The sequence below is a fragment of the Chenopodium album genome, chromosome 15 (assembly GCF_948465745.1).
Source record: "Chenopodium album chromosome 15, dcCheAlbu1.1, whole genome shotgun sequence".
NCBI lineage: Eukaryota > Viridiplantae > Streptophyta > Magnoliopsida > Caryophyllales > Amaranthaceae > Chenopodium > Chenopodium album.
In genome coordinates, this window is record NC_137848.1 from 39,999,722 (window position 1) to 40,027,335 (window position 27,614).

The 27,614-nt window shown below is 36.0% G+C and overlaps 3 protein-coding genes, 1 non-coding gene and 1 pseudogene across 4 annotated transcripts; 3 read left to right on the plus strand and 2 right to left on the minus strand.

Moving 5' to 3' along the window:
* The first annotated feature begins 1,232 nt into the window (after positions 1-1,232).
* LOC145583595 (small nucleolar RNA R71) lies at positions 1,233-1,339 on the plus strand. Its single transcript, XR_014100227.1, has one exon. It is a non-coding gene; the product is annotated as a small nucleolar RNA R71 (small nucleolar RNA).
* A 3,302-nt stretch (positions 1,340-4,641) lies between these two features.
* LOC145582214 (dirigent protein 18 pseudogene) lies at positions 4,642-5,600 on the plus strand (annotated as a pseudogene).
* Positions 5,601-7,291: 1,691 nt separating this feature from the next.
* On the minus strand, positions 7,292-9,857 carry LOC145582215 (hydroxyethylthiazole kinase-like). Its single transcript, XM_081639220.1, has 2 exons — positions 9,396-9,857; positions 7,292-8,133 (listed from the first exon to the last, which is right to left on the minus strand). The coding sequence occupies exons 1-2, from the start codon at positions 9,834-9,836 to the stop codon at positions 7,741-7,743; spliced, it is 834 nt and encodes a 277-aa protein (XP_081495346.1). The 5' UTR covers positions 9,837-9,857; the 3' UTR covers positions 7,292-7,740.
* Positions 9,858-15,793: 5,936 nt separating this feature from the next.
* On the plus strand, positions 15,794-20,963 carry LOC145581151 (uncharacterized). Its single transcript, XM_081638212.1, has 9 exons — positions 15,794-15,891; positions 15,993-16,079; positions 16,155-16,214; positions 16,316-16,405; positions 16,482-16,531; positions 16,637-17,298; positions 17,407-17,518; positions 17,615-20,032; positions 20,155-20,963. Exons 1-9 carry the CDS (start codon positions 15,794-15,796, stop codon positions 20,961-20,963), a joined length of 4,386 nt encoding a protein of 1,461 aa, XP_081494338.1.
* Positions 20,964-21,853: 890 nt separating this feature from the next.
* Positions 21,854-25,106, minus strand: LOC145581153 (B3 domain-containing protein Os12g0591400-like). Its single transcript, XM_081638213.1, has 6 exons — positions 25,062-25,106; positions 24,541-24,963; positions 24,207-24,423; positions 22,704-22,774; positions 22,198-22,602; positions 21,854-22,105 (listed from the first exon to the last, which is right to left on the minus strand). Exons 1-6 carry the CDS (start codon positions 25,104-25,106, stop codon positions 21,854-21,856), a joined length of 1,413 nt encoding a protein of 470 aa, XP_081494339.1.
* Between the last annotated feature and the right edge of the window lie 2,508 nt (positions 25,107-27,614).

Genomic DNA, 27,614 nt, shown 5'->3' on the forward strand with positions numbered 1-27,614 from the left:
CAGCAGTAAAAGCGACAGTCTCTACCTCACTAATAGACCTTTTCCTAGTCAATATTTCTTTCATGAATTTTGCATATGCAGGTATTTGCGTGATTAATTCTGTAAAGGGAACTGTTATTTGCAAATCCTTCACCATGTCAAGGAACTTACCAAACTGCTTATCCATGGTGGTTTTCAAATGTCGATTTGGGAATGGTAGTTTGATAATTGGTTGTTGCACATCATTATTCCTGTCTTGAGTTACAACCTTCCCTGGAGTTTTACCCTGCAATGTAACATCAGAAATATTAGTACTACCCTTTAGCCCCGCAGGGCTAGGATTAATATCCCTTGGTATAAAGGAATCAGGATTAGCAATTTCTGTTGAAACAGGTTCATCTTCTTTGGGCATAGGAGGCCCATCATAGTGTGAACCACTCCTGAGGGTAATTGCAAACGCCTGATCTGTGGGTTGTACTGGTTGCGATGGTAGGGCTCCTTGTGGGCGAACCTGAAGAGCAGCGGCTAACTGTGCAATTTGAGTATCTATGACTTTATTGTGGGCTACAATCGAGTCAATTTGTGAGTCTCTACTCTCCATATGCTTTTGCATACTAGTTAACATCGCTCTAATTTCTGATAAAGCTGGGTCAGAAGGTGGTGGAGGAGTTTGAGGTTGGTTTTTCTGGCCAGCATTGGGATGGTAATATTTCTGCTGAGGTGGTGGTGCTGGTTGTTGTGGTTGTTGTGGAGGTGGAGGTGTGGGATTTTGCACATTAGTACTCTTATAGGAAAGATAAGGATGGTTCCGATACCCGGGATTATAGGTGTTGGAGTATGGGTTATTTTGCTTGATGGACTGAAAAACGTTAACCTGCTCCATGGAACTCCTACACTCATGTTCCCAATGACCTATAATTCCACAATTTTCACAGAATGCATCATTAGCATTATTATCAATTGCAGAAACATTAGCTATTTTAGAATTAGCAGTAGTAAGGTTATCCAATTTCTGACAAATAGAGGTTAATTGAGATTGCAAAAAGGATACAGGATCGACGTGGTGTTTTCCCTTGTTTGCAAAACCTCTAGGATTCCCATATTGGGAATTATGGATCGCCATATCTTCAATAACCTGACCTGCATCATCAACATTGAGGTTCATAAACCTCCCATTAGCTGCAGAATCCAAAATTGCTCTAGAAGAATTTCCGATCCCATTGTAGAAAGCTTGTATCAACTGCCACTGTTCTAAGTTATGATGAGGGCACTCTCTCTGCAGGTCTTTGAATCTCTCCCAAGCTTCATATAGTGACTCATCTGGCTCTTGGGCGAAATTTTGAATTGCGCTTCTCAATAGAGCTGTTTTCTCTGCAGGGTAATACTTGTTATAAAAATTCAAAACAAGAGTCTCCCAATTAGTAATTCCAAGTGCAGTTCTATTTAAACCATTAAACCACAGTTTAGCTTTTCCACATAAAGAGAAAGGAAAGAGAATCTCCCTTATTTGGTCTTGCGTGACCCCAGCTTGCCTTATAGTGTTACAATATTGACAGTAGTCAGCAATGTGTAGATTTGGGTCTTCACCCTTACCTCCACTAAATTGCTTCCTTTCTATCATCGTGATGAACTGGGGCTTGATCTCGAATTGAACTCCCTCAAGATCTGGCGTAGGAGAAAGGTGGGGAAAATGCGCCAAAGATGGCTGAGAATAGTCGCTGAGCTTTTTAGGTGGATTTTCTCCCATCTCTAATTCTGATTCTGAAGAAGTGTCTGGATCACTAGAATCAGATGAAGGGTCTCTAGGAATTTCACCACCAGAACTCGCCAGTATTTGCTTGTATAAATTCTTTTGCCTATGGAAAGAGCGCTCGATCTCAGGATCGAAAGGAATGTAGCCTGATCTGGAACACCTGGGCATAAACAAAGAACTAGACAACAGATATGAGAATTGTCCCAAAAAACTTATGTTCTCCGGGACGAGGGAAAATAATCTAGACTACAAAAACAATTAGAAATAAAAAATATAACCGTTTCCCCGGCAACGGCGCCAAATTTTGACAGGCTAAAGTCGTATCACCTAATCAAAAGTAATTACCTAAGTCCTCTAACTAAAGTAGATTGGGAAGTAGGGTCGAATCCACAGGGAAACTAGTGTTTCTATTCCTAATTAATTAATAGCAATCTAAATTATTAGTAACAATTTGTTGTGATTTAAAGATTATACTACGAAGAATATAAGTAGGGAGAATAAAATAAGAGGAATCAATGAATTAAAGACCTAGGGCATAGGTTCACCAATAAATAATATTTCAGGGTAAAACATAATAACCAATCATTAATGCATCAATTAACCAGATAATAAAGGGCTTTCGCTACGTATTACAATCACAGAATTAATCTACCGGTATTAAATCTCATCTCTCGAATCTCGACTTAACCATTTATAGATTAACCTGCCTATTGAAACTAGACCTAAAACATCAATTCTCATCTCTCGAATCTCGAATCAATATTGTCAAACTCATGCATAAAAGATCAGGCCTAATCTAGTCACAGAGCATTAAATCAATCAATAGGAAATCAATTAAGCATTGATAATTAACAACAATAAATTACCCCTTCATATTATTCAAGGATCCCCACAAACCCTAGAAAGAGAACTACTCAAGCATAATTAAATTTAAACTAATCAAAGCAATAAAAGAAGACATGATAGAAGAAAGAAAATAAATAACTGAAATTAAACCAAGAGTTGTAGAGAGAGAAACAAGAGAGAAAATAATACTAAGAGTTTAATTAAGAGGAGAGAGAGAAAAGTTAGAGAGAGAAAGAGAAAAAAAAACTAAATTAAAAACTAAAACTAAAACTAATTAATAAAATAAAACTAAACTAAAAAAAAACTAAAACTACCTAATCCCCCCTTTCCTACGTAAATACTACTACCTCCTTTAATAGAAAAAAGGAAGTCAACTCCCTAATCCCACTCAAACTCAAAGTATCATAAAATAATCAAAAGCTAAAGACAAAACTATCCTAAAAACAAATCTAAATCCTTTAGCAAATAGAAATCCGTCTTAAGCAAAGTTTCTGGAGTGAGGCCCAAGGAATTTGAGCCCACTCGTTGATCATGCATTCATGCGGCATTCCTTGATGATTGGGCCCGCCTATTCACGCCCAGCAGCTGATGCTCGCCAATTTGAAGCCCAGCAACTGATCTCTTGGGATTGGGCTCCATGTAGTAGCTTGTAACAACTTGATTAATCTAGCCTTTAAATCCCAAATCAAACTCCTTTGACTAGGTCTTGGGAAATTAAACTACGGTCATAAAATACGATTAGACTCCAATATCTTCGTAGTTGTTTAATAAGCTCAGGAATTGTCATAAATCTGCAAGTTCCAACAAAATAATACCAACTCTACAAAAACACTAGAAAACGTATATTAGTAATAAAAATAGCTCCGTAGAGCTCAAATAAGCACAAATATGACCGTGGGACGGGGAATAAAAATATATATAAAATAGACTTATCACTCACATGGACCCATTCAATTTGGCCCAAAGTACATTACATCTATAAAAGGTTCCAATCGTGGACCAAATTGAGTGGGTCCTAACATGTGAGGGGGAGTAAAAAAATACGCTATAGCCCTATGAAATATCACATGAGACCAAATTTAAGGGATCTTACATGTGAAGAGGAGTGTTGAAATATAAACTTTCGAAACAACACATATTATAGAGACTTTTATTCGTAATCTATAATGTTATTAAAATCAAATAGATAGCATGGTATTGTCCTTAATGACATGTGTCACCCTTCATTCATTATGACTTAGTGTCACATGAGTAATGACATGACAAGTCTATAAAACCTAAACAACTTATCTTCTAACCTCTATTATTATAATGCCTATTCAATCACCTTAACATAATAATTACCATATTATTGATGCGTTTTATTCACCTGATTTTCTCTTATTTAAACATAACTGAACTTATTAAAACTTATTTTAGTTGTAATTTGAATTTGGATAACACTTATCGGAACTTATTTTTCCTGAACTGAACTTGTTAGACTTAAAATAAGTGAAAATAAAGTGAACAACAGACCCTTGGTAACAAATTAATATTTAAGTTTTTTTTTTTTTTTGTTTTTTTTTCAAAGCAATAATTATGTTATATGAACTAATACTTCATCATTTCTTTCCGTTACATGTTATTTCTTACGGAGTATCGTTTTATTTTTTGCGTATCATATACAAAATTTTTGTTAAAACTTGGTTCCTGCTTGATTTTGTTGTGGTACTGTTGTAGTATCACACTAATATATTTTCAATCCGTTTAAAATAATTTTATTTTGCTTTCAATTCCCCTGCTCCATAATAGTTTGACCTCTATCAGAGTAAAAGATTACGATCTTTCTTTGTTGATTATTATTTTTTTTATTAGTATTACAGTATTTTATTACTCGTATCTCTTTTGTTCACTACCTTCCAAAATTGAGTAATTGTTGTTAATAAAATTAATGTATGAATGGTTTTGTTGTACTGCACACATTTAGCCCTCAATATCACCTAAAGAAAAAAGCCTCTTCTAATTTCGCACTAAAATGCGCTGTATATATTCTTTGTGATTCAAGTTTAACAACTGCACTTCATTTTGGGTTATATACCAACTCCATAATCATCTCATAAATCCTCCTTACCTTTCCTATATAATCTCCTCTTTCCATACCAATCTCATTCAACCAATAATCCTTTAAAACATACATTCGAGTGATCATCAATCCAGCGCACAAAATTCTCCTCGAACGACAGCGTATCAGTCTGGAAAACATGATCAAGAAATCAACCATGTCATTGTTTGTTATGATGCTGCTACTAGCTACTATGCACACAGCAAAAGCTGTTGCTTCCCCTGAAACTCCGGTCATTGAGTTGTACATGCACGACATTCTTGGAGGGAGTAACCCTACAGCGCGGCCAATCACAGGGCTTCTTGGGAACATCTACAGTGGGCAGGTTCCTTTTGCTAGACCACTTGGGTTTTTTACTCCCAAAAATGGTGTGGCCATCCCTAACAGTGATGGGTCGATGCCAAACATGAATGGCGGTGTCCCATTGGGAACGGGGTTGGCTGGTACAGCCTTTGCTGGATCTAACAACAACAATAACAACAACAACAACAACAACCAGAAGAACATCAACACAGCACAGCTTTTACCTGACGGTTTAGGCCTTGGGTTTGGAACTATTACAGTTATTGATGATATTCTGACAACTTCTCCTGACTTGGGTTCACAGACAGTTGGAACTGCTCAGGGTGTTTATGTTGCAAGTTCAGCTATGGGAAATACACAAATGATGGCATTCACTGCTATGCTGGAGGGAGGTGAATATGGGGACAGCATCAATTTCTATGGTATTTACAGGATCGGAAGCCCATATTCTAGGTTATCAGTGACAGGAGGCACAGGAAAGTTCAAGAACGCTTGTGGGTTTGCTGAGCTTCGCCCATTGATACCATCTGGACAGCATGTTACAGATGGAGCAGAGGCGTTGCTCAGGCTTCTAGTCCATCTCAAGTACTAAAAGAAATGAAGGAGCTACTGAAGGTCATCTTGCATCTATTTGTGCTTTGGTTTTGTTTGTGTTATGGTCTCTAGTTTCTTTACAGTAAGAATGAGAGTCAAAGAAAGTGTGTAATTCATTCTACTTGTGTAATATAATACATCTTTCCCACATGAATGGAATTTAATTATTTAAATATTTAAATCCATCCCAGATCACCTAGTCAATAGCAACAACACAATTACCATCACCAACAGTTTGGACTCCTTGTTTGCTGGGTTTTAGAGAGGTCCAGAGGTGCGCTTTCTAGTAACCTACTGCCAAGTATTTTTGAAAAAACAAAGTCAAAATGAACAAAAGGGGGGCATCAATGCAGAAAGCCCTAAAGAAGGAAAATTATTTACACAATTTTTCAGGCTGTATTCTATAATGCTAGTAACCTGTGATCAAATAACTGTCAAGGGATAAACAATCAGAAAGCACCACTTGTTATTACCATAAATAATAACACATACATGCTAGTCATGCCAACAAACTTGAAACAGTTCAAAGCTTTGGACTATCAAATGAAAATTAAAATCTCAGTTTAAATTAAAAAGATTTGTCTTTAAAATCAGTAGTCAAAATAAGACAGCTGACTAGGATATCCTATGACTACATAAAACGGGTATCACAGTATCACACTCGTTGCATACATCATATCAAAAAAGAAAGGGCTATTGTCACGATAAGTTCACTATTTTCAATATCATGATATGTTCCAATTCATTTTGTGCCAAGAGATGTATCAAGGACAAGGATCATTTGTTTTGTTGCAGTTTACAAATTTTCTCCCCTCGTATACTAGCTCCATTTTACAAAAAAAAGAAAACAGATGACAAGACATATAAGTTATAAGGTCGAATATCATGATAAAAATTACCTAAATATAATGCATAAAGCATATGCACTCCCAAATAAACAACTGTCAGATCACCCAACTCATCAGCAATTAATCGTACAATCGGAATACCAACATACACGATGAGATAAAACATGCGTACCAGTGCCGTCTTGGACATTTTAGGGGCCCGGAGCGAAATCTTAAAAAAGGCCCCTAAATTATGAGAATGTATTTCATAATTTTTTATATTATAAAGTTCACCAAAATTATTATTGATTATAATCGATCCTCCGAGCATTTTTTTTAAAGCAAATTCATCAATCAAACCCTCACAAGCTATATTTCCAATACCTCATTTTATTTATTTAAAAAAATGTCAAGAATTTAAAACCAATAAATAAAAAAAATTAATAAAGAAGAGAAGTTCAGTAATTAAAGCTAACATAATACAAAGTAGAATTTAGGTAATTAAAGCAAAGAAATAAACTAAAAGAGAAAGTAGAAAAGAAAAAAGGAAAATGAAAGCTCATATAAAAGAGAAAATGAAAATCTAAAATTACAAAACAAAAAGAAAATTAAGCAAATAAACTAAACCTCTGCTTTAGTGCTTCTTCATTTCCTCCATTTGAACCCAAAAAAATCACTCAAGCTAACTAAATTAATCTTTTGATTCATTTTTAGATTTAAAAGAAGCAGTTATACTTGTTATTAGTACTATATTTCATTAATTTATCAAAGAATAGTTTTTTTTTTTAAAAAAAATTTATTAAAAAAAAAAAAAACAAAGGGGCCCTACCAAAGGGGGGGCCCTAAGCGATCGCTCAATGAGCTCCCCCTAGTAGCCGGCCCTGATGCGTACTAAGTTGACTTTCACTGTAGATAAAAATGTGCTGTACATATCTGCAACATTATTATTATTGTGTAAAGAGAATAGGAGAATTAATAAAATAAAATAAAAAATTCACTTTAGAGTGAAGGGTCTATTCCCAAACCATCTTAATCCTACAGGAGGAAAAAAAAAATAAAAAAAAGGCCAAAATCATGACTTACTTTTATTGTATGTTCACAGCTCCCACAGCCTGTCATATCATAATGTCACTTAAGGTTTGTTATCTGAATAAAACCTCACTCTTATGCATAGGTTAACTTTGCAGTTTCCTATAGAATGATCTTGGGTGGTTTTGTGAGAACAAAACAAAAAGTTACATATGGTTTTGATTAACTTTATTTTGATAGGATAGGCTTTCTAAGCTAAGGATATAAATAATCTGAAAGAAGATTACCAATTAAAATCTCTTTCTGCATCAAGATAATGAGGATATTTTAGCATGCTGAATTATGCTCTCTTGATCAAGCCCATATAATGAATCAATCAAGTTAACACGCAATGAAGCTGGACCTTTTGCATCTTGCATACCCAGCTCACCAGCAATGCCAAATACAGATAATGCTGCTACTGTAGCTTCAAATGCATGAGTTGGATCAACAGCAACAAAGGCAGCAATTAGAGCAGTGACAGAGCACCCTGTTGCTGTTATCTTCTGCAACATCTGCACTCCATTGCGTGCACCAATTACTTGTTTCCCATCTGTGACAATATCCACAGCTCCAGTCACGGCAACAACAGCACGAGTTTTTAGAGCCAATGCCTTGGCAGCTTCTAGAGCATCCATCGATTCATGCACGCTATCTGCACCCTATAACATGCAGCAAACCTTATTAGCTATATTACCGAAGCAGAAGACACATATTCAAATAAAAACATAAGACTATACCTTTCTAATGTTAAATACAAAAATCCAAATTAAACTATTACTATGTGACAAAGAAAGCTATAACCATACGCAATTTTTGAAAAATTATGAAGCAGCTGGAAAAATTTTACAGAGTTCACCAAACAGTCCATAATCCACAGAGAAGAAGAGCAATATATCCATTTGATCCTCAAAATAATACCAGTATTGTCTAAGTATGTGCATTTCTTCCCCAAACACAGATTCACCCTAATTTCTAAATCCTACATCTTCGCAATGCCACACTCAAATTAGATACCAACATCGATAAAGAGTTGAACACGTATGAACAGAATCAAACCAACATATTCTCAACAACATCGTATATACACTTAGGGGGCGTTTTGTTAGTGTATTTTTTGGATTGGAAATGGATTCGATTAAACCGATACCATTACCTTGTGTTTGGTATGAAGGCATGGTAACAATTACCATTACCTAAGGGTAATGGTTACCCTCATTTATTACCTCTCAAAACTTGGGGTAACAAATACCCTTACCCTCCTCTTAACAAATACTCTTTCCAAGGTTAAGCCAAACAAATGAAAAGGTAATAGTTAAATGATTCCTTTCCCCTCCCTTATTTGTTTCCTTTCCACTCCATTTCCATTTTCTGAAACAAACGCCCCCTTACATGATTGTGCTATTATTCCCTCTACCACTATATAAAGGCCACATTTTACATCCCTTAGGTGCCACTAATATCCTAGATATGCATATAAAATTATAAACCATAAGTATGAGCAAGTTAAAGGTTCAACATAGTAAATTTATAAAGCGGCCTATTAATTCGAGACCATTCCAATATAGTATAGTGGTCGATCATTAGGGACATTCAAGATAAAATTGTCATAGGATTTGGTGTTTGAAATTTGGTAATTCAAATGACTTAACATTAATTTGTCACTTCTCATGATGTAAAACTTATCTAAGTTAAATTAATAGTTCCTGACAATGAATTCAAAACTACGAAGTATATTAATTAAAAACACAAACCAACATGCAATAATAATTCTATGAAATTAAATAAATACAATACTCCATCAACAATAATCGATACAAACAATTACTACCTCCTTCCCTAAGAGTTTTTCCTTTTTCGAAGGTAATCATCCCACAAAAAATTCAAAACACGAAAAACTTTCAAACACGAGCAATAATAATACCTTAGTATCACCAAAAGAAGCACGAGAAAGAGCAATAATCTCAGACCCATTACCCCTAACAACAGTAGGATTCAACAAAAGCAAGTCCAAACAAGCCCTTAACCGGAACCCGGAACAACCGGCAGCAACAGGGTCAAACACCCACGGCTTCCCATTTTTCACGGCGATTTCTGCAGCGGATTTCATCGCCGGCAAAGTAGATGCGGTAAGTGTGCCGACGTTGATGTAAAGGGCGGCAATTTGAGGGGTGAAATCAGGGATTTCGTCGAATGAGTGAAGCATAGCAGGCGAAGCTCCGGCTGCTAAAAGGGTGTTTGCTGCTAAATCCATTGATACGAAGTTTGTTATGCATTGGATTAATGGTGAGTTTTTGCGTACTTTTGAGAAGATTTCCCATGATTTTTGGGACCATTCTTTTGGTTGTGTTTCTTGCTTCTCCATTGGAATGGATCTCTTTCTCTATTTGCTTCTTCCACCTTTCTTCTTTGGTTGGTTGTGGCTTTATAGAGGGAAAAAGGCTACGGTTTTGTTTAGCAAATGGCTGTTGGTTGTTAGCGGTTAATTGCTTTACTTAACTTGTTTGTTTAGCTGAAATGTTTGGTTATTATAAAGACTTTTGAAAGTTTTTGTTGTTTAGAGAGCCATAAGGGCGGGGGTAAGCTCTAACCACTTGAGCTATCCTTCACTCTCCTGAAATTGGCTGTTTATAAAAGTGTTTAGTAAATTTTATTGTTAGTTGTTGGCTGTTAATTAGGTAATTTGTGGGCCAATAAGCCAAAAGTCAACAAAAAAAGCTACTCACAGCAGCTTTTCATTTGGCTTAAAAACCAGTTTTTTTGCTGAATGAAAAGCAAAATACCGAACATTTTAAAAAATTTAAAAAAATTAAAAAGTCAAAAGCTAATCAAAAAACCAATTATCAAACATGGCTTACATGTATATTCAGGGAAATAATATTGGCATAACTCTATATGGGATTCTATACTCTTTTTACATAGGAGTGTGCCAAAATCAATTTTCGTATATTCAGTGTACCCTCTTTCTTTACCCTTTTATTTCATAATAATTGCAACACTTTTCTTTTATGTTTGTTTTATAAAAATTGCGACACTTTCTTATTTAGTAAAGACCCACTAGTAATTCTATTGTTTCTCTCTCTACTAACCCCACTTTCACACATATTTTATTTTTTCCCTCTCCTATCACCCCCACTTATTATTAAACTTTGTGCATGCCCTATTATTGCAATTATTACGAAATAGAGGGAGTATTATGTAATTTTTTCTGCACCATCTAGGTTTTCATATTGGGAGGGTTTTTTAGGCTTTCCTTTTTCGAAAGCTTCTTCTTTATTTTCTTAATATTAATGTACATAAAATCTAGTTATGGTGACCACTTTAATTATGCAACAAGATTATTGAAAACCTAAATCTGTCGTTCAATTTACCTTATTAGGCGTAATTTTGATTACATGCAATTAGTTATAAAAATAAAGCAAACATGCGTATCTATATAGAAAGTAACTTTGTAAATCAAAGCATCCTAAACATGACACTATGCAATTTTTAGTAAAAATCTAGGCATGATACTAATATGATTAATAAAATACTAAAACATGATACTAATATTTAAAAGACCCTAAACATGATATTAAGCAAGGTTCGCCATACAAGAATAAGTAAACTAAATAAAGTGTAACTACTTTATTTACTTTGATTGTGTAACCTTGCAACTACATCACGAATAGAACGTTAAAATTATCAATATAATTAATAAATCAATGCAAACTAATTAGAAGCAATTAAAGTAAAGGATTTAACCCTCAAGAATAATACCTTACATGATGTAGAGCTTCGGCTGTTGTACGCATGTCTAGGACTTTTTGAGGGAGGAATGGTGATTGTTTAGGAGACGCCTAAGGTTACAGTATAACTTGTTTGTGAATGGGAATCAGTACCTAGACCCAGAAAGGCCTTGGTATTTATAGGGTAATGCGCTGGAAATAAAGAAAGAGGCCGGAAAGTGTCATGACACGACAGAGGTACAACGCCACAGTAGAACAGTGTTGTGACATGGTGCAAAGCATCGTGACGCGACACTCTTGGCGAGTGGAGACACTTACTAAAATGAATCGGGAAAGAAAAAGGGCAAGATTAATCCGAAGGGTGTTGCAACATGGAAAATCGTGTTGCGCCACGTTAGTTGGTTGCGACACATGTGACGAGTCGTGACACTCTTGCCTTGATGTGGCACTTTTGAATATCTGGATATTCCTATTTCTAATACTTATCCATCTTTTATCTATAAACCATATAAAAGTTCAAGAGGGGAGTTACTGTTCTTATGAATAGTAACTTCTGGCGCTATTACCCCTTTGCCCCCAACATTAATGTATTGCCAGATTTGCCCTTGCTTGCTTTGACTTCCTTTGCTTAAGCAGGTAGTTTTCCTTTTTGCTTGCTGTGGTGGATTTGCCAGTTAGAGCGTGGGTTTAAGCTGATAATACATATCATCATGATTATGTATTCAGAATTGTACTTAGTTTCGTTGATTGGTTATGAATTAGTGTGTGGTGATCTGCTGAATTAGTGTAATTTGGTGATGGGAGTGGGTGACAGAGGTCTGAGGTGGTACGATGTACAGTACTAGATACTGTTTGGGTACTTAGGTCGGTGTTTATGGGCTGCAAAAAATTGCTTCTTATTAGGACTGTATATATATACATGTCTGGACTAATTCAGGATGGGGATTGTGCGATTTTCTCTGTGTAAGTGTATTTCTGTTCAAATTCTTTCAATTTCATTGCTTTTATTTCCTTTTTTTTTTGGAGTTCATTATTTTTTATTTTTTTTAATTGCATTTTCTGAATAAGCAACATTTTGATTGTTCTTTGTAGTGCAGTTGTGTCGTCTTCTCTCTGTAAGTTTATTCCTGCTCATTCTGTTATTTATTTTATTGCTTCCCTTATTTTTTGTTTTTGGTCTTATTTTCATTGGTTTCTTAATTTTGTTGGTTCTTTATCTCATTGCTTTCTTTAATTCTTGAGAGGTTTGTTATTGTGTGGTTTTTTTCCTTTTTTTTGGTTTTTGACTTTTTCCATAAGCAATGACTTGATTGTCTGTTTTAGCGTTGTTTTTTGGTATTGATTTTGCATGAATCCCTGTTGTTTTCCCTTTGTTTATGTATGTTTTTGTATTCATGCATATTTTGTATCAGTTATCTCAGTTGTTTACTGTATTGGGTGTTATTTGGGTTGCATGGTGTTTAGAGACGGAATTAGCATAATTAACATGGTGTGACTGATATTGCATGGACATCTATTGTGTGATTCTGTAGCGGTGAGTCAACATTTTGATTGTTCTTTGTAGTGCATTTGTGTCGTCTTCTCTCTGTAAGTTTATTCCTGCTCATTCTGTCATGTATTTCATTGCTTCCTTTATTTGTTGTTTTTGGTCTTAGTTTCATTGGTTTCTTAATTTTGTTGGCTCTTAATCTCATTGCTTTCTTTAATTGTTAAGAGGTTTGTTATTGTGTGGTTTTTTCCCTTTTTTTTGGTTCTTGACTTTTATCATAAGCAATGACCTGATTGTCTGTTTTAGCGTTGTTTTTTGGTATTGATTTTGCATGAATCCCTGTTGTTTTCCCTTTGTTTATGTATGTACTGGTATATATGCATATTTTGTATCAATTATCTCAGTTGTTTACTGTATTGGGCGTTATTTGGGTTGCATGGTGTTTAGAGACGGAATTAGCATAACTAACATAGTGTGATTGATATTGCATGGACATCTATTGTGTAATTCTATAGTGGTGAGTTTAGTTGTTTACAATGCGTGTTATGTTTTTGTCTGTTCATTTTTTGGGTTTTGAATATACACATTATTTGTTTACAAGTCCCTCTTCTTTTATTGGGTTTGTTTTTGTGATTTATATACAATTGGATCAATTTTTTTTGAATGCGGGTATATTCATTATTCGTGATGTGGGATTTTCAGTTGTCTTACAGTTGTCTGGGTATTTGTTGGGTGGAATCTGCTTACAAAGGCTGCTCTTTTAAACGGTATGTTGTTTTGCGCCTACTTTGTGCATGTCTTCCTTTTGGGTTTCTCCATGTTTAGTATGCTATTTGGTTGTTGGATGATTGCTTATTTTCTAAAGATGTGGTGTTAGATGTTTAGGGGCATTAGTATGTAGGTAATATGGTTTGTGCTAATCTCTTTTGTTCATTCTGTTGTTTGTTGGGAGGAGAGTGGTTGAGGATTTTTTTTTTTTTTTTTGCTTGGGTATTACTTTACAGGTTAGAAGTAGGCATGTGTTGCCCCCTGTGCTGGTTAGATGAGGGGATATGAGGTTTAAGGTAAAACAAAGAGAAATGTTTAAAGTTTATTAGTCATTGGTGGTTTGTACTTACTTAATTTCCCCTTTTTGTTGGGCCTTTTGTAAAAGGGAATTGAGTTTCTTAGTGATATGGGTCTGATTGGAGTATGTATTTTGGCTGTCGCGCCTGTTATGATTTCTGTGGTTGTGCATCTTTCCTTGGGAGAATGTCCATTTCTTACATTTGAGTAAGGGAATCCGGTCTAAATGTGGTTATTGCCATTTGCCATTACAGGTTATGGCTGCTCGACCTAACAAAGTGTTCATTCCTTTTGAACCTCTTTTGCAAAAGATCACTGCTTGGCTGCAGTTCCCAGCACCAGTTTACGGATTCATAGATAGTGCTAGGAATAATGTGTGGGTGCAGGTTGTGCGGTCAAACAATCGAGCGCGCTTGACATTCTTTGGTGGTGATGCAAGTACGGTTCAGGAGTCTCGTGAGAGGGCAGCTCAGAAGGCTGTGAAGAAATTGATATATCTTTTTGGTGTTAAGGTTTCTGATTTTACATATGATCAGATTAGACTTCATGAATTATGCTTGAAGTTTTTTAGGAATAAGTGTGCTGAGTTATTGCAAGAGAAGGGCAAAACCCCTAGACAAGCTGGAGGGGAGAGTTCTGGACATAACTTAGTTGGCAATGGTTTTCACGTGTCCATTGATTTTGCAGAGGTTTTGGTGATTGTTGTGCGCAAGACCGGTGCATCTGTGACAGCTATTGAGACGACTTGGGTGGAGGGTCATGGCTTTGTTTCGTGGGTTATGGTTAATTGTCCGCGTAGTAGTAATGGGATAGAGTGCATTTTCAATGAGTTCAGTCCTTTAGCAAGTGTTGCCGAGCAAAGGGTTGCAAAGAAGGCTGTGTTTTATTTAGCCTGTAAATACAATCTGGAGATAGTCGATGCTAATTATGGGGCTACAGCAAAGTTGAGTAGAGAGTGTTACCTGCTAAGGGAGAAGTATTTGATTTTAAAGAGGCATCTTGATCGGTTGGATCAGACTCCTCAGCTTCCTGCTGCCATGAACCCTGTGGTCCTGGAGGAGAATGTGCCTCAGAGTGGCGAGGAATTTGAGGTCCCTGACGGTAACACTGTATGTGTTACTCCTGCTAAGCGAAAGAAGATGTTACAGATAGCTCATGAAAAAGAGTTGGGGGTAGGCACCTCAGATCAGGCAGCTTCTGGTTTGCTGGAACTTGGACAGCTGTTTACTAATGCCGAGTCTACTTAGCTGGAGCTTAGAAGTTGTGGGGGATTGACATGCTTTGTTTTTCTTTGGGTATGTAGAATGTCAGCTGAATTAGATGGCCATTTTGATTATGTGTTGCTTTATGTAAGGATAGTGTCACTGGGCTATGCAGACGGATTATTTTGGGTTGTAATATTGGTGTAGTTAAAGTGGCATTTATAAGAGTGCCACTTCTTTTGTTGTAATTAAACATGTAATGTGACTATTTATGAAATAGAAGTTTGTTTTTATGTGTTCTTAATTGTTCTAATGTCACTACCAATTCTTTTAATGGCCTCCTTTGGGTTTGTATCCTTTATTATGTGATGGTGATTGCTGTTTTAGGATATAGCTTGAATTTCCACACAAATCCATTAAATCTTTTTGCATTAATCTTAATGATTTATTTTCACAAATTTGTTTGAGGAAGTGAACTATTCACCTGGGTATCTATGCATGTGAAATGATATGATAACTCATAATGGTTTTCTTTATGGTCTCTTATATTTGTCATTCTGGTAGTATGAACTTTGTACATATTGTATGACGTTTGAGTTGTAAATGCTAATGCATATATCTATTGTTAGGATATAGAATTGTAGCACATGCACTGAAGTCTACCATATCAGTGCCATTTTTATAGTCTGTACAAGTTAGCAAAAAAAAAAAAAAAGGTACAAGACAAAAAAGGAAACTAGCAAACGTGGTTTGATTTGTGGTAATTATTGCTTACTAATTTACAGGGTGGTTTCATGTGTATTCTGCTATTGAAAATTAACTAAGAAGTTAGAACAACATGGTGGATTGCCAATATGGTATTCCTTCTTTATCAAGAAGAAGTTGCAGCAGGGTTAATCGAGTTGTTCATTTGTCATCGCAAACATCAGCATCTGGGTAAATGTTTATATGTGTAATTATTGTAGATTAATTTATATTTCTTTACCCGAGGGGTAATGTAGGTTAATTATTGGATTTAAACAATTTCGTTACAATAGGGAGCAAGAAGATGGGCAGCCTTCTTTTGTACGACTTTCAAAGAGAAATCGCCCCTTAGATGGATTGTTAGAGTTGTATTTAGACAGGTAAACAATTGTTGATTTGGGTCTGTTTGGAGTAAGGTTTATTAGTTTTGGTAATGTGCGTGACCACATGTGCAGAACGAAGTCACTTTGTTCTTCTCTTGCATATGGTACTGATGGTGACCAGGAATCTGTAAGGTAATTAGTAGTGACTTCAGTAGTCTATATAGGTGTAGTATGCTTTGCAGTAACATGGTTGCTTTGTATGGGTTTTTTTGATGAACTGTGACTATGCTCAGTACTGCCCATGGATGTAAGCCATTACCTCAGAAGAATGCAACCAGGAGAAAACGCACCATAACTGATATGGCTCAGACACAATCAAAGAGGTACATATTTTTGGTAACTGGTTTTACAGATTGGTTAGGATGGACAGGTTGTACTGATTTTTTTTTTGGTGCACAGTGGTTCATCACTGAAGAAAAAGAAATCTGCTTCAAAGCCAAAGCTACATTGTATGTTTGTGAATGATTTGCCCTAGCATTGATTTGAACTCTATATTATTGCTTTTGTGAGTTATGTGAAGTAACTTCTATTAACTAAGTGTGTATTGATGCCAGTTATTCCTGCTGCTATGTCTGGCCAGTCGTTACCCATGGATTCTTTGAAATTGCCGTGTCCTACACAATGTTTAAAATGTGCTGCAAAAAAATTTGCTTTTGAGACTGGGAATTTTTGTTGTAGTGGTGGAGAGGTGAAGATAGCAACAAATGAATATCCTGCTGAGTTACAACGTTTATTTACGTCAAAGGATGAAGATGCAATTCACTTCAGAACTTATGCTAGGTTATATAATAATTTGTTTGCTTTTAGTTCTATAGGAGGGAAATTTGATGCAAGCACTTACAAGGGCATATATGTATTTAAGATGCATGGTCAGATGTACCATTTTGTTCCAGACTTATTGCCTGGAAAAGGCACTCCGAAGTATCTACAATTGTATTTTTTTGATGGGCAAAATGAGGCTAACAATAGGCTTAAATGCTTTGAAGAGGTCAGGCAAGACATCATTGATATTCTTATGCGAGTATCAGAACAGAATCCATATGCAGTGTTCTTCCGATCCCTCAGGGAGAGACAAATTACTGTGGATACTAGAATTGTTCTCAATCAAAGTACGGTTTTAGACCAACGTGTTTTTAATGCACCTGCTGTAGATGATGTTGCAGTCATATGGCCAGAGGACGCTTCTTCTAGCCAAAGTTTAGGTCCTCATATCCTGGTAACTGGAAAATCTGATGTATCGCATAGAACTTATCATAACTATGGTTGTTATGACCCATTGCAGTATCCTTTGTTATTTCCTCGTGGAGAATGTGGTTGGACTTAGGGATTAAAAAAGCAATCTCATAGGGGAATAAGAAACACTGTTCCATTGCCTGATCCAATCATGTCATGCGCTGTGCACACAGCTGAGGAGTTATTGATTGAAGAGGATAAAAGTACATTTACTCACATATGACTACCTTAAACTGAACACTGTTGTATGTTAGTGATCTACCATGTTATGACTAACTACTAATATTGTTGATGTGCAGGAGCATGTAGAAGGAATACTAGAGCAGATAAGTTCATTTCTGCAAGAGAGTATTATGCCTACAAGTTGCAGATTCGGCCTGGGAACATGTTGTTGCGTGCTGGTAGGTGTTTTCAGCAGTATATAGTTGACATGTATGTGAAGATAGAAAACACTCGGCTTGATTACTTTCGGAATAATCAACAAAGTATAAGGGCTGATCTATATCAAGGTATTTTGGATTCACTGGACTGCGGAGAGACTGTTGCTCGAAATGTAGGGCGCAGGGTAATCTTACCTCCAACATTTATTGGAGGACCTCGAGATATGAAGAAACGCTACCTAAATGCCATGGCTTTGGTTCAGAGATTTGGGAAGCCGGATTTATTTATTACTATCACCTGCAATGCTAACTGGCTTGAAATAAAAGCTGAGTTAGCCCCAGGTGAGACAGCACAGGATCGACCTGATTTGGTAGCCAGGATTTTTAGAGCCAAATTATTGTTGCTAAAGAAGGAGATATTGGGAAAGCAAGTATTTGGTGAAGTTGCTGCAATGGTGTATGTTGTTGAGTTTCAAAAACGAGGATTACCACATGCTCATTTCTTGATCATTTTGAAGTCAGAGTGGAAGATGAAGTGTCCTGCTGATTATGATAAGTATGTGTGTGCTGAAATACCTCCTGTCACTAATAGTCATTTACGAAGGACAGTGCTTACCCATATGATGCACGACCCTTGTGGTGTGTTAAATCCAGAGTGCCCCTGCATGCGTGACAAAGGTGGTGTAATGTCCTGTAAAAGTAAATATCCAAAACAGTTTTCAGATGAGACGACTAATAATAAAGATGGTTACCCTATCTACCAAAGACGCGATACTGGGGAGCAAGTGAAGATACGTAACACATACCTTGATAATCAGTGGGTTGTCCCGTACAATCCTTATCTTTCCTCACTGTTTGATTGTCACCTGAATGTTGAGGTCTGCTCTACAATTAAGGCAGTCAAATACTTATATAAGTATGTATACAAGGGGCATGATAGGGTTTCATTTAATGTAGTACCTGGTGAGAATAAACCTGTTGATGAAATTAGTCAGTTTCAGTCAGGTAGATGGGTTTCCCCTTGTGAAGCAGCGTGGAGAATATTTAGTTTTGATCTGTTTGAGATGCATCCTCCTGTTCTTCCCTTACATGTTCATTTGCCTAATGAACAAACTGTGCATTTACATCCTCATGAAAAACTACGTGCTGTTGTTGCTAATTCTAAGCGTTCACGCACTCAGTTGACTGAATTCTCTGCAGTCAATGCAGCTACTGAAGGTGGGACAGGTCGGTTATATGGTGAATTTTGTGAATATTACAGATGGGATGCAAGTGCTAAGCAATGGAAAGACAGGATGCTGGATATATTTTCTGTTGGACGTTTGGCATTTGTGTATCCTGTAAAAGGGGAACGTTTTTTCCTAAGGTTGTTATTACTCAATGTCAGAAGTCCAACTTCGTTTGAAGGCCTTCGGACTGTAAATGGCCGTATATACCGAACATTCCAAGATGCAACACTGAAGTTGGGACTAATAGAACATGATGATATTGCGAACTTGACATTGTGTGAAGCTTCAGAGGTCCAGATGCCTGATGCCTTACGTCGTTTATTTGCAACAATCCTGATTTTTTGTCAGCCAACTGATCAGCATGCCTTATGGATGAAATTTTACCCTTTTCTGTCTGAAGATATTAGTCATAAGTATGCTGACAATGCTCCTAGGATTCAGCAGTTGACTGTTCGTTCCGTTGAAGGATACCTTGAAGCTATGGGGAAATCACTGTCCGCATTTGGGTTGGACCACCTAATTGCTCATGTTGATATTGAGATTAGGAGAACAAAGGATATTGTAGATGCTCTTGATGCTCCTATTCCTCCAGAAATCCTTACATGTCGTTCTAGATTAAACCATGAACAAAATGTTGCCTTTTCATGTATCATGCAGTATGTGATTGAGGGGAAGCCAGGTGCTTTTTTTGTAGATGGCCCAGGAGGAACTGGGAAAACATTCTTATACAATGCGTTGTATGCAGAGGTTCGACTTATGAATAAAATTGTATTGCCTACAGCAACATCGGGTATTGCTGCATCAAATATACCTTCAGGACGTACAGCTCATTCAAGGTTTAAGATTCCACTTGATAGTGATTCTTCTTTAGCTTGCGCTGTCCCTAAACAAGGTAGTTTAGCAGCATTGCTTAGGGAAACGTCATTGATAATATGGGATGAGGCTTCGATGGCCAAGAAACATAATATTGAATCCTTGGATTTACTCTTGCAAGACGTGTGTGATAATAAAGCCATGTTTGGAGGGAAAATTGTTGTTTTTGGAGGTGATTTTAGGCAGGTTTTGCCAGTAGTTCCTCATAGATCAATGAAAGAAGCAGTGGAAACCAGTATTGTCACGTCATACTTATGGCCGAGATTCATAAAATTTAAGTTGGTGGAAAATATTAGAGCTCGGGAGGATTCTTCATATTCTGAATTCTTGCTTGCTTTAGGTAATGGTGAGCTACAGAATCAGAAGCTGCTTATGTCCAGTTGCCAAAACAAGTTGTTCAGTACTGTGAAATGGAAGATCATTTGGTTTCTGATCTAATGGAAGCAACGTTTCCTGAAATGATGCAGGGTAATCTGTGTGCTGACAGTTTTATTGATCGAGCAATCTTGACACCGTTAAATGATGAAGTGGACTCGATTAATGCATTCATGATAGACAAATTTAAGGGCACAGCTGTCACATACAAGAGCTTTGATGTCATGCTGAGCGATTCATGTAACGTATATCCTACAGAGTTCATGAATAGCCTGTGCCCGGGAGGAATGAGCCCTCATGAGCTGGTGTTGAAGGAAAATTGCCCAGTTATCCTTCTACGGAACCTTTTGCCTTCATTTGGTTTGTGCAATGGCACCCGTCTTACCTATAAACGCTTTTTCCCAAATGTTATCCAGTGTGTAATTGCTACAGGACAGTACAAAGGAAATCATGTTTTCATTCATAGAATTAGTCTAAGACCATCCGGATCTATGAATTATCCTTTTCAGTTTGAGAGGAAACAATTCCCCATCAAGTTAAGCTTCGCAATGACAATAAACAAGTCTCAGGGTCAAACTTTAAACCAGGTGTCTATTCATCTTCCCCGGCCATGTTTTTCTCATGGTCAACTGTATGTTGCTTTGTCAAGGGCCAAAAAGGCAGCAGACGTTGCTGTCTTTTATGCAAAGCCTCCAGAACAACAGCCACCCAACACCGTGAAAAATGTAGTTGCTTTTGAAGTGTTGCGGTTGGCAGGAATAGTGCATGACAGCATAGCAGAAGAGACATAAATGTATTCTTTGATCGGAGCACAAGAGCAGGACTTCAGAGTATGTTTTCCTGTTTTCTTTTGTTTCTGTTTTTTTTTTAAAAAAAAAAATCTACACATGCATTACAGATTCTATTTAATGATATATATTAAGGTATTTGTAGTTATAATCAGAGTTAGATGTTTTCTTGCCTAACATTTGAAGTTCTATGAGGACAACTACTTCCAGTTGCTTATAACTTTACCAAAGTACACAGCCAACATTGAAAGGCTTGCATTTTAAGTCCTAATCAGCATGTATATTGCTGTTCATGCTTATTGTATATACCTAGGCCAGGATTTTAATTAAAATGTTGTTGAATGTATATGAGACCTGAGCTAGGCCAGGATTTGCTTTATATTCTTTTACGTGGGATCACTACTAGGATATGTTATTAAAAAAAAAAAATTGCCATGGAAAAAATTCTGCTGTTTGTTAAGTATATAAATCAGAATAACTATGAAATGCTATAGGTGCTTTTATTAGAGTATTTCACTGGAGTAGGATAGGGTTGGCAGGCACTTTTAGAGATTCTATAATGCATGATGCTCAGTCATCACTTTCTGCAGGAAACAAGCTAAAAACTGTCCCAGCTTATCGTTGGACCACACGATTGGAGCTTGGTAGATCATTCAGGGATTATCACCAAGCCTGTGGAAATTCTTTCTCAGTAAGTCATTATTGAATGCTTTCATTAAGATCAATGTGTCTTAGTTTGTATCCTAGGTTCAAGATGTCAAAACTGAAAACTGTCAAAACTGAAATCAAATGTGCATGCTAAATAGCCCTTATTATTAATATAGATCTTATGCATATCATTACATTAAAGAGGTTCAGTTCAGCTGAACTCTAAAGCATAGCATAACTACAATTTAGCGTAGAACTATTTCTAGCACAATAGGATTACTACTCTGTAGAAAGACACCTCCAGTTTTTCCAAATACTATATTTCCATTTGAGAACACCTGTAGCATCCCTTCTTTTATTCTGCTATAAATGTTGTCGTTGTCTTTATAGCATATCTCAACCACAGCATCCCATGTTCTGTCACCATGTTGAACCTGAATTTCTGTCTGTGTCTCAACATGAGAAAACACTTGGTTACCGAACATAGGTGGAATATCCTGCACATATTTAAATTTAAAGTCAATACAATGTTCTTTAGGTTGTAGATGAATAACTTTTATAGGGTAAACAAGGCAGAGAATCTACAAACCAGATAATCTCTTTGAAGACATGCTGGTGTGACCACAAACAGGAACCATAGCCTATCACCAATTCCCAAATATTCCCGAATATTAGCATCTGAGTTGGTGATTCCAGCACTCAGTAAATTGCCCTGTATAGGTTCATGAGAGCCAAACCTTTCCACCATTGAAGATGAAAAAATCTGTACATAGAACTTTCGATTCCCACCATAATAAATCATGAGACATTCACCTTCATGGATATTGTTGTCGTTCACAAACACCTCCCATCCGAAATCAAGGCACATGTACTGTCTGTTTTGCTCAGTCACTTTCAGCAATTGAACATTCCACACTCGCCTGTTACTCCCACGGATGACTTTCACTAGACTATGCACACCGGCTAGCATGCTATTCCAGCCCTCCGGTAATTCCTGTAACACATTGTTGCAGACAGCAACAAGGTTATGCAAATTACCAACATAATTATCCTCAAACAAAATTAAAAGACATTATGTGCATGAATTCTGCTTACCAGCTCTCGGACAAACTCATCTTTGAAAAATACCATACAACTTGGTAGATCCCTGTAGAAACTCATTGCCCCTGCAATCATGCAACTGATTAATACATAGTTTAAAACTAAAAAAGAATAGCATCAGTGTGGTACATATATATATGTGTACAGCAAATGACATAGAATAACATCATTGGAAAAGCCTACACAAGTAGAATCTAAATACTTATAACAAAATCCAATCTTAACCAATTGGAACCTTACATTACCCTTATAGAAGTCTACCAAGTAATGATTAGATGAATTGAAATCAGATCACTCCACTATGCAATCAGCCTTTCAAAAAAGAAGGACAAATGACAGTAGTGTGTTAAATCAGCTTTCTACAGCTTTGAATTTAATACATCTGCATAAGCAGGCCTTTGAGGAGCTTCAAGGCAGACTTCTTTTAAAGGAGCCACAAAGAACTTCTTTCATAGTACTTATTTATGCCAGTACATACAATTAGCATTACATTAATACCTATTGACCATATTCAAAGCATTTTCCCCACAGCATTATTTACTGCTTCTTTAACAGTCAAATGTTCACACTAATTGAAACCTACATGCTCTGAACAAGCCAATTTAAGACCTCATTCATATCTATAATGTTTCACAATTGTATGTCTATAAAAAAGTTATTGGTTGAATCTGAAACTTACTTGGAAAATGAAACAATGCTTTCTATGCACTTTAGTCAATACAGGACATGGAAATCACCTTTTAATTTTTGGTCAAGTTTAATGTTTCAAGATGCATGCACTTACTTATATATAATCACATATTGATGCTACCTTATAATTAAAACTGAATACAGGATCATATATATCATGGTCTTATTGTTATTATTCTATCATACCTGCACCAAACAATAATATATATTAAATCAGCAGATTGCATGAGAAAACTAACACAACAAAAAGAAAATTTATTTTAAAAAAGAACAAGAACAAAGAAAGGGAAACAAAAAAAAAATCCAAGGATATATGGTAGCAAGGTCACATTAAACTTCTTTAGTTAGAATTGTTATGCATAGCAGGATTTAAATTAGAATATTAGTGCTCTTTTTAGAAGAAGTTTAACAAATGAAAAACAGCCTAGGATAGTGATTCTGGGTTACATGACCCATGTCTACATCTTACACAGTTTGCATAGATTACAAAATAGCCTCTTTTGGAGGTGCTGTCCTGTGAATCTAACATTGATTGACTAACTTATTTAATACATAGAACATAATTCTGCAGAACAAGATTATTTTACAAATACAACAGATCGTAGTCTTTCCAATGTAAATACAAGCATTGGCTACCCACAGATCTACATCTTTTAGTGAATACATAACCCTTTTATTATCACTTACTCAACTATTACAGAGGATACATGTTCATGATAGTGCAGAAGACAAGCATATGAACTGGACAACAGGTCTGACTGAAAAGCTATGCTGGTCCAAGCACCACCTCAAATAGGAGAGGAAAACCTGTTCGGTAAACCACTAAAGCACCTAAACCAGACACAGCAGACACATGTTCATAAAACATATTCACACCATTGCATAGTACACATGATGTGATTCTACCTTCTTGCCTATTCACTTGCAAATCAACGCACCATTGGTCCCTTCTGTGACGGAGAAGAACAGCCGTGCAAGGATCTGCTGTCCAGAAATGCATTGTAGCAAATGGAATTGGGACAACCTTTTCAAAAGTATATTTTACAAACAACCAGTAGTTAGATATCTGCTAATATAAATATGGTGAACATGTATTCATAAAATATAAACAGATATACAGTTTACTGACTCTAAAACTCACAATAATTCCTTGGAATATAGACCGAACATCAAATATATATGTAGATGATGGCTCGGGACGTTGTTGCTGCATTAGCCTCAAGTGATTTTCCATTTCTGCAACAGACAATGGAAGCCTTCTTCGAGTGACTATGGTTTGTGTAACTGGTATACCATTATGGGTTTTATCATGACCATCATATGAAAAAATTTGAGTGTGAAATACTCTTCTGCCTTTATAGTACATTATCAAAGTATCTCCAACTTCGATATCATTATCCGAGATGAACTCTTTCCAGCCTCCTTCAACATACATTCTAGTAATTATATTTCCGGATTTAGTGCGTCTAATAACAATATCCCATGCTGGTCCATCACTGCCACGAAAAATTTTAGCTGCACCACATTGATTGTATAGAATGTGATAGAAAACAACAGGTATCTCCTGAACCATAAAAAAAAACACAAGTAATTAGTTAGATCAGTATATACCCATACACATGTATATAACTGAATGTAATAACAGCAAATAGAGATGCATACTGCCATATCTTTGTGGTCTTCTTCAATTCTCAGTATCCATTTCATAATAGAATTTGTTTCAGCCTAATATCAAGAGAAGTCAAGGATTTAGATAAAGGTAACAACAAAATTGACATAGTTAACATGGACTGTGCTTACCATTCTCTTCAGAGCTAGGTATAAACAACAAGTACTTAGAGTTGGGTGCTCATAATGCCTTAGCCCCTCCCTTTATATAATATATGATACCCTTGACAGTCAAGCTCTTATACTTAGTCCTTGAAAGAATCTAATTGTTAACTGTGGCCATGTGAACTGCACCATATGCTAATATCTACTAAATCATTTGTGTACATTATGTGTTGTCAATCAATCATTGCAGAAAAAAGACTATTTTATAAGATTTTTCCATGCATTATACTTAATATACCACTGATGATATGGATAAGCAGTGATATTTTTACAAATAGTATCACATTGATAATTTCATAAGCTTATTTATGGACACTTAAATGTTTATATCATACGTAGCTCTAACAAGGCTACAACCTTAGGCTATTTAGTATATCAATATTTCTGCTATATGTTCCTTAGCTCTAACAAGGCTACAAACTTAGGCTATTTAGTATATCAATATTTCTGCTATATGTTCCTTAATCATTTTCGGCTCTTTTAGGCAAAATTGAAAGTAAAATGGTAAACAAACGTGAAACAAATTGTAACACCCCAATAATTCTCCCTTTCCCAAACCACTTGCTTTAAATCAAATAGTGGAGAACCATTGACGTGATACCGCCACGTGTTAAAACGTTAAGGCTTTATCAAAGTATCGCAGCGGAAAAATCAAACTTAAGTATTTAAAATAACACAATTTAGAAAACGAATAAGTCAAAGCTTACAAATTGGAACCATATAAGGCCCTTATTTAAAACCAAACCAATATTAAAAATCCAAAACATAAATGAAATTGCAAAGCATAAATAATTTCAACACAAAGAACGAATACACTCAATCACACCATCCCTTGACAATGCGATTGTTAAATCCCGAACTGCACATCATCAAGCTAACCTGTGCAATACTGCTCCCCAATAATACAAGTGTAATAATTGGATCATCACAGGGTCATTGAAAGGCGAAGGCCATGACCAAAGAAAACACACACAAAAGCACGCAATCAGCAAAGCTGAGTACATACAAGCTACAACGTACCAAACCTAGCATGCTCAATCAATTAAAGTAATTAAACATACAACACGAATTCATTAATCAAGTCTCCACACTTAGACAATTCAATTGACTCAACATACTTACTAACCAATTCCAAACACTTGACTCATCATATTCAATTTAATAAATTTAATTTAGTTTGGAGTAAGCAATAGACCAGGTTGTCCAATCCAGGTCCCAAATGACCATTTGAAATAAAAGTTTAGCGCGATGCAAGAATGGGCGCGACTCCATTCTCACAAAGTTAGTCTAGGATCCCATCTAACTTTCATTATAAAATAAAATATAAATACCAAAAGAGAAGAGGACATGTTGATCAAACAAGCCTCGAAAAGCCACGGGCTACCACCGTGTACCCCAACCCATAATTGTCAATACTCTAGAAGTGCACGCTTTCCAGAGTTTTATTGCTCATCCATGTTTCACTTTACGTGATTACAATTTTAATTAATAGCCAACTCAATCAAGAAGACCATACATAACAATCATACATCAATTTATTATTAATCTTATTTAGGAAATGGTGATCACATCACAAATTGACCTTTAATTCTATTAAACTTCCAAATTATCCAAAATTGTTGAACATAGTCAACTCACCTAGCCATTTCGGCTTAATCCACCTTTACTCAACATACTAACAAGTTATGATTGAGTAATAAATAAATAATAATAACCTTGTGGAATAATTAATAAATTCATTCCACTTAAACCATTCAATTCCAATCCTTTAATAAATCAAATGTGGTTAACAAACCAATCCAATAAAATTATGCTTATATCAACATTCCATACAAACATTTTATCCAATATAATTCAACATATTTGCATCCATGATTCCATACAAACATAATCAATTCACCAAAACATGTTTCATAAACATAAGCACATGAATTAAATCAATGTGTAACCAAACAATTTTCATCCAAGTGTTCCCTGATCATGAAACTAAGTTCTTTCCTTTTGGTACCTAACACGATACTACTTATAACGAAGTAGGCATGTACGTACCTCGTACAAACAATCCTTTGAGCCACTTTTAATCACTTAAAATTCTCCTAGGGAATAATCATCACTTCCTAGAAAACAACCAACAATTAATATTACTATCCCAAGTAATTTCCAACAATATAATATGATGAAAAACTTATTAAAATAAAAAAACACATATTTATATGCTTAATTAACTTTAAACATAATTAATTTTATTAATCAAACTCAAGGATAAAATTTTAAAAATAAAAAACTTCGTTAAAAATGAAAAACTGCCCGAAAATCATATTTAGAGGCAGAATTTGGCCACGAGAGGGTGGTGCTCACTACCAACGGTAGTGAGTCTTTCTT

Excerpts from the sequence above, each read along its gene's own strand:
- LOC145582215 (XM_081639220.1), bottom strand. The coding sequence starts at position 9,836 with ATGGAGAAGCAAGAAACACAACCAAAAGAATGGTCCCAAAAATCATGG. Across the intron at positions 8,134-9,395 it reads CTTCTTTTGGTGATACTAAG|GGTGCAGATAGCGTGCATGA; the intron begins GTATTATTATTG and ends TGCATGTTATAG.
- LOC145581151 (XM_081638212.1), top strand. The coding sequence starts at position 15,794 with ATGGTGGATTGCCAATATGGTATTCCTTCTTTATCAAGAAGAAGTTGC. Across the intron at positions 16,406-16,481 it reads GCTCAGACACAATCAAAGAG|TGGTTCATCACTGAAGAAAA; the intron begins GTACATATTTTT and ends TTTGGTGCACAG. Across the intron at positions 20,033-20,154 it reads GAAAGAAGCAGTGGAAACCA|AATCAGAAGCTGCTTATGTC; the intron begins GTATTGTCACGT and ends GGTGAGCTACAG.
- LOC145581153 (XM_081638213.1), bottom strand. The coding sequence starts at position 25,106 with ATGAAATGGATACTGAGAATTGAAGAAGACCACAAAGATATGGCA. Across the intron at positions 24,424-24,540 it reads CTATATTCCAAGGAATTATT|GTTGTCCCAATTCCATTTGC; the intron begins GTGAGTTTTAGA and ends ACTTTTGAAAAG. Across the intron at positions 22,106-22,197 it reads GTCTTCAAAGAGATTATCTG|GATATTCCACCTATGTTCGG; the intron begins GTTTGTAGATTC and ends AAATATGTGCAG.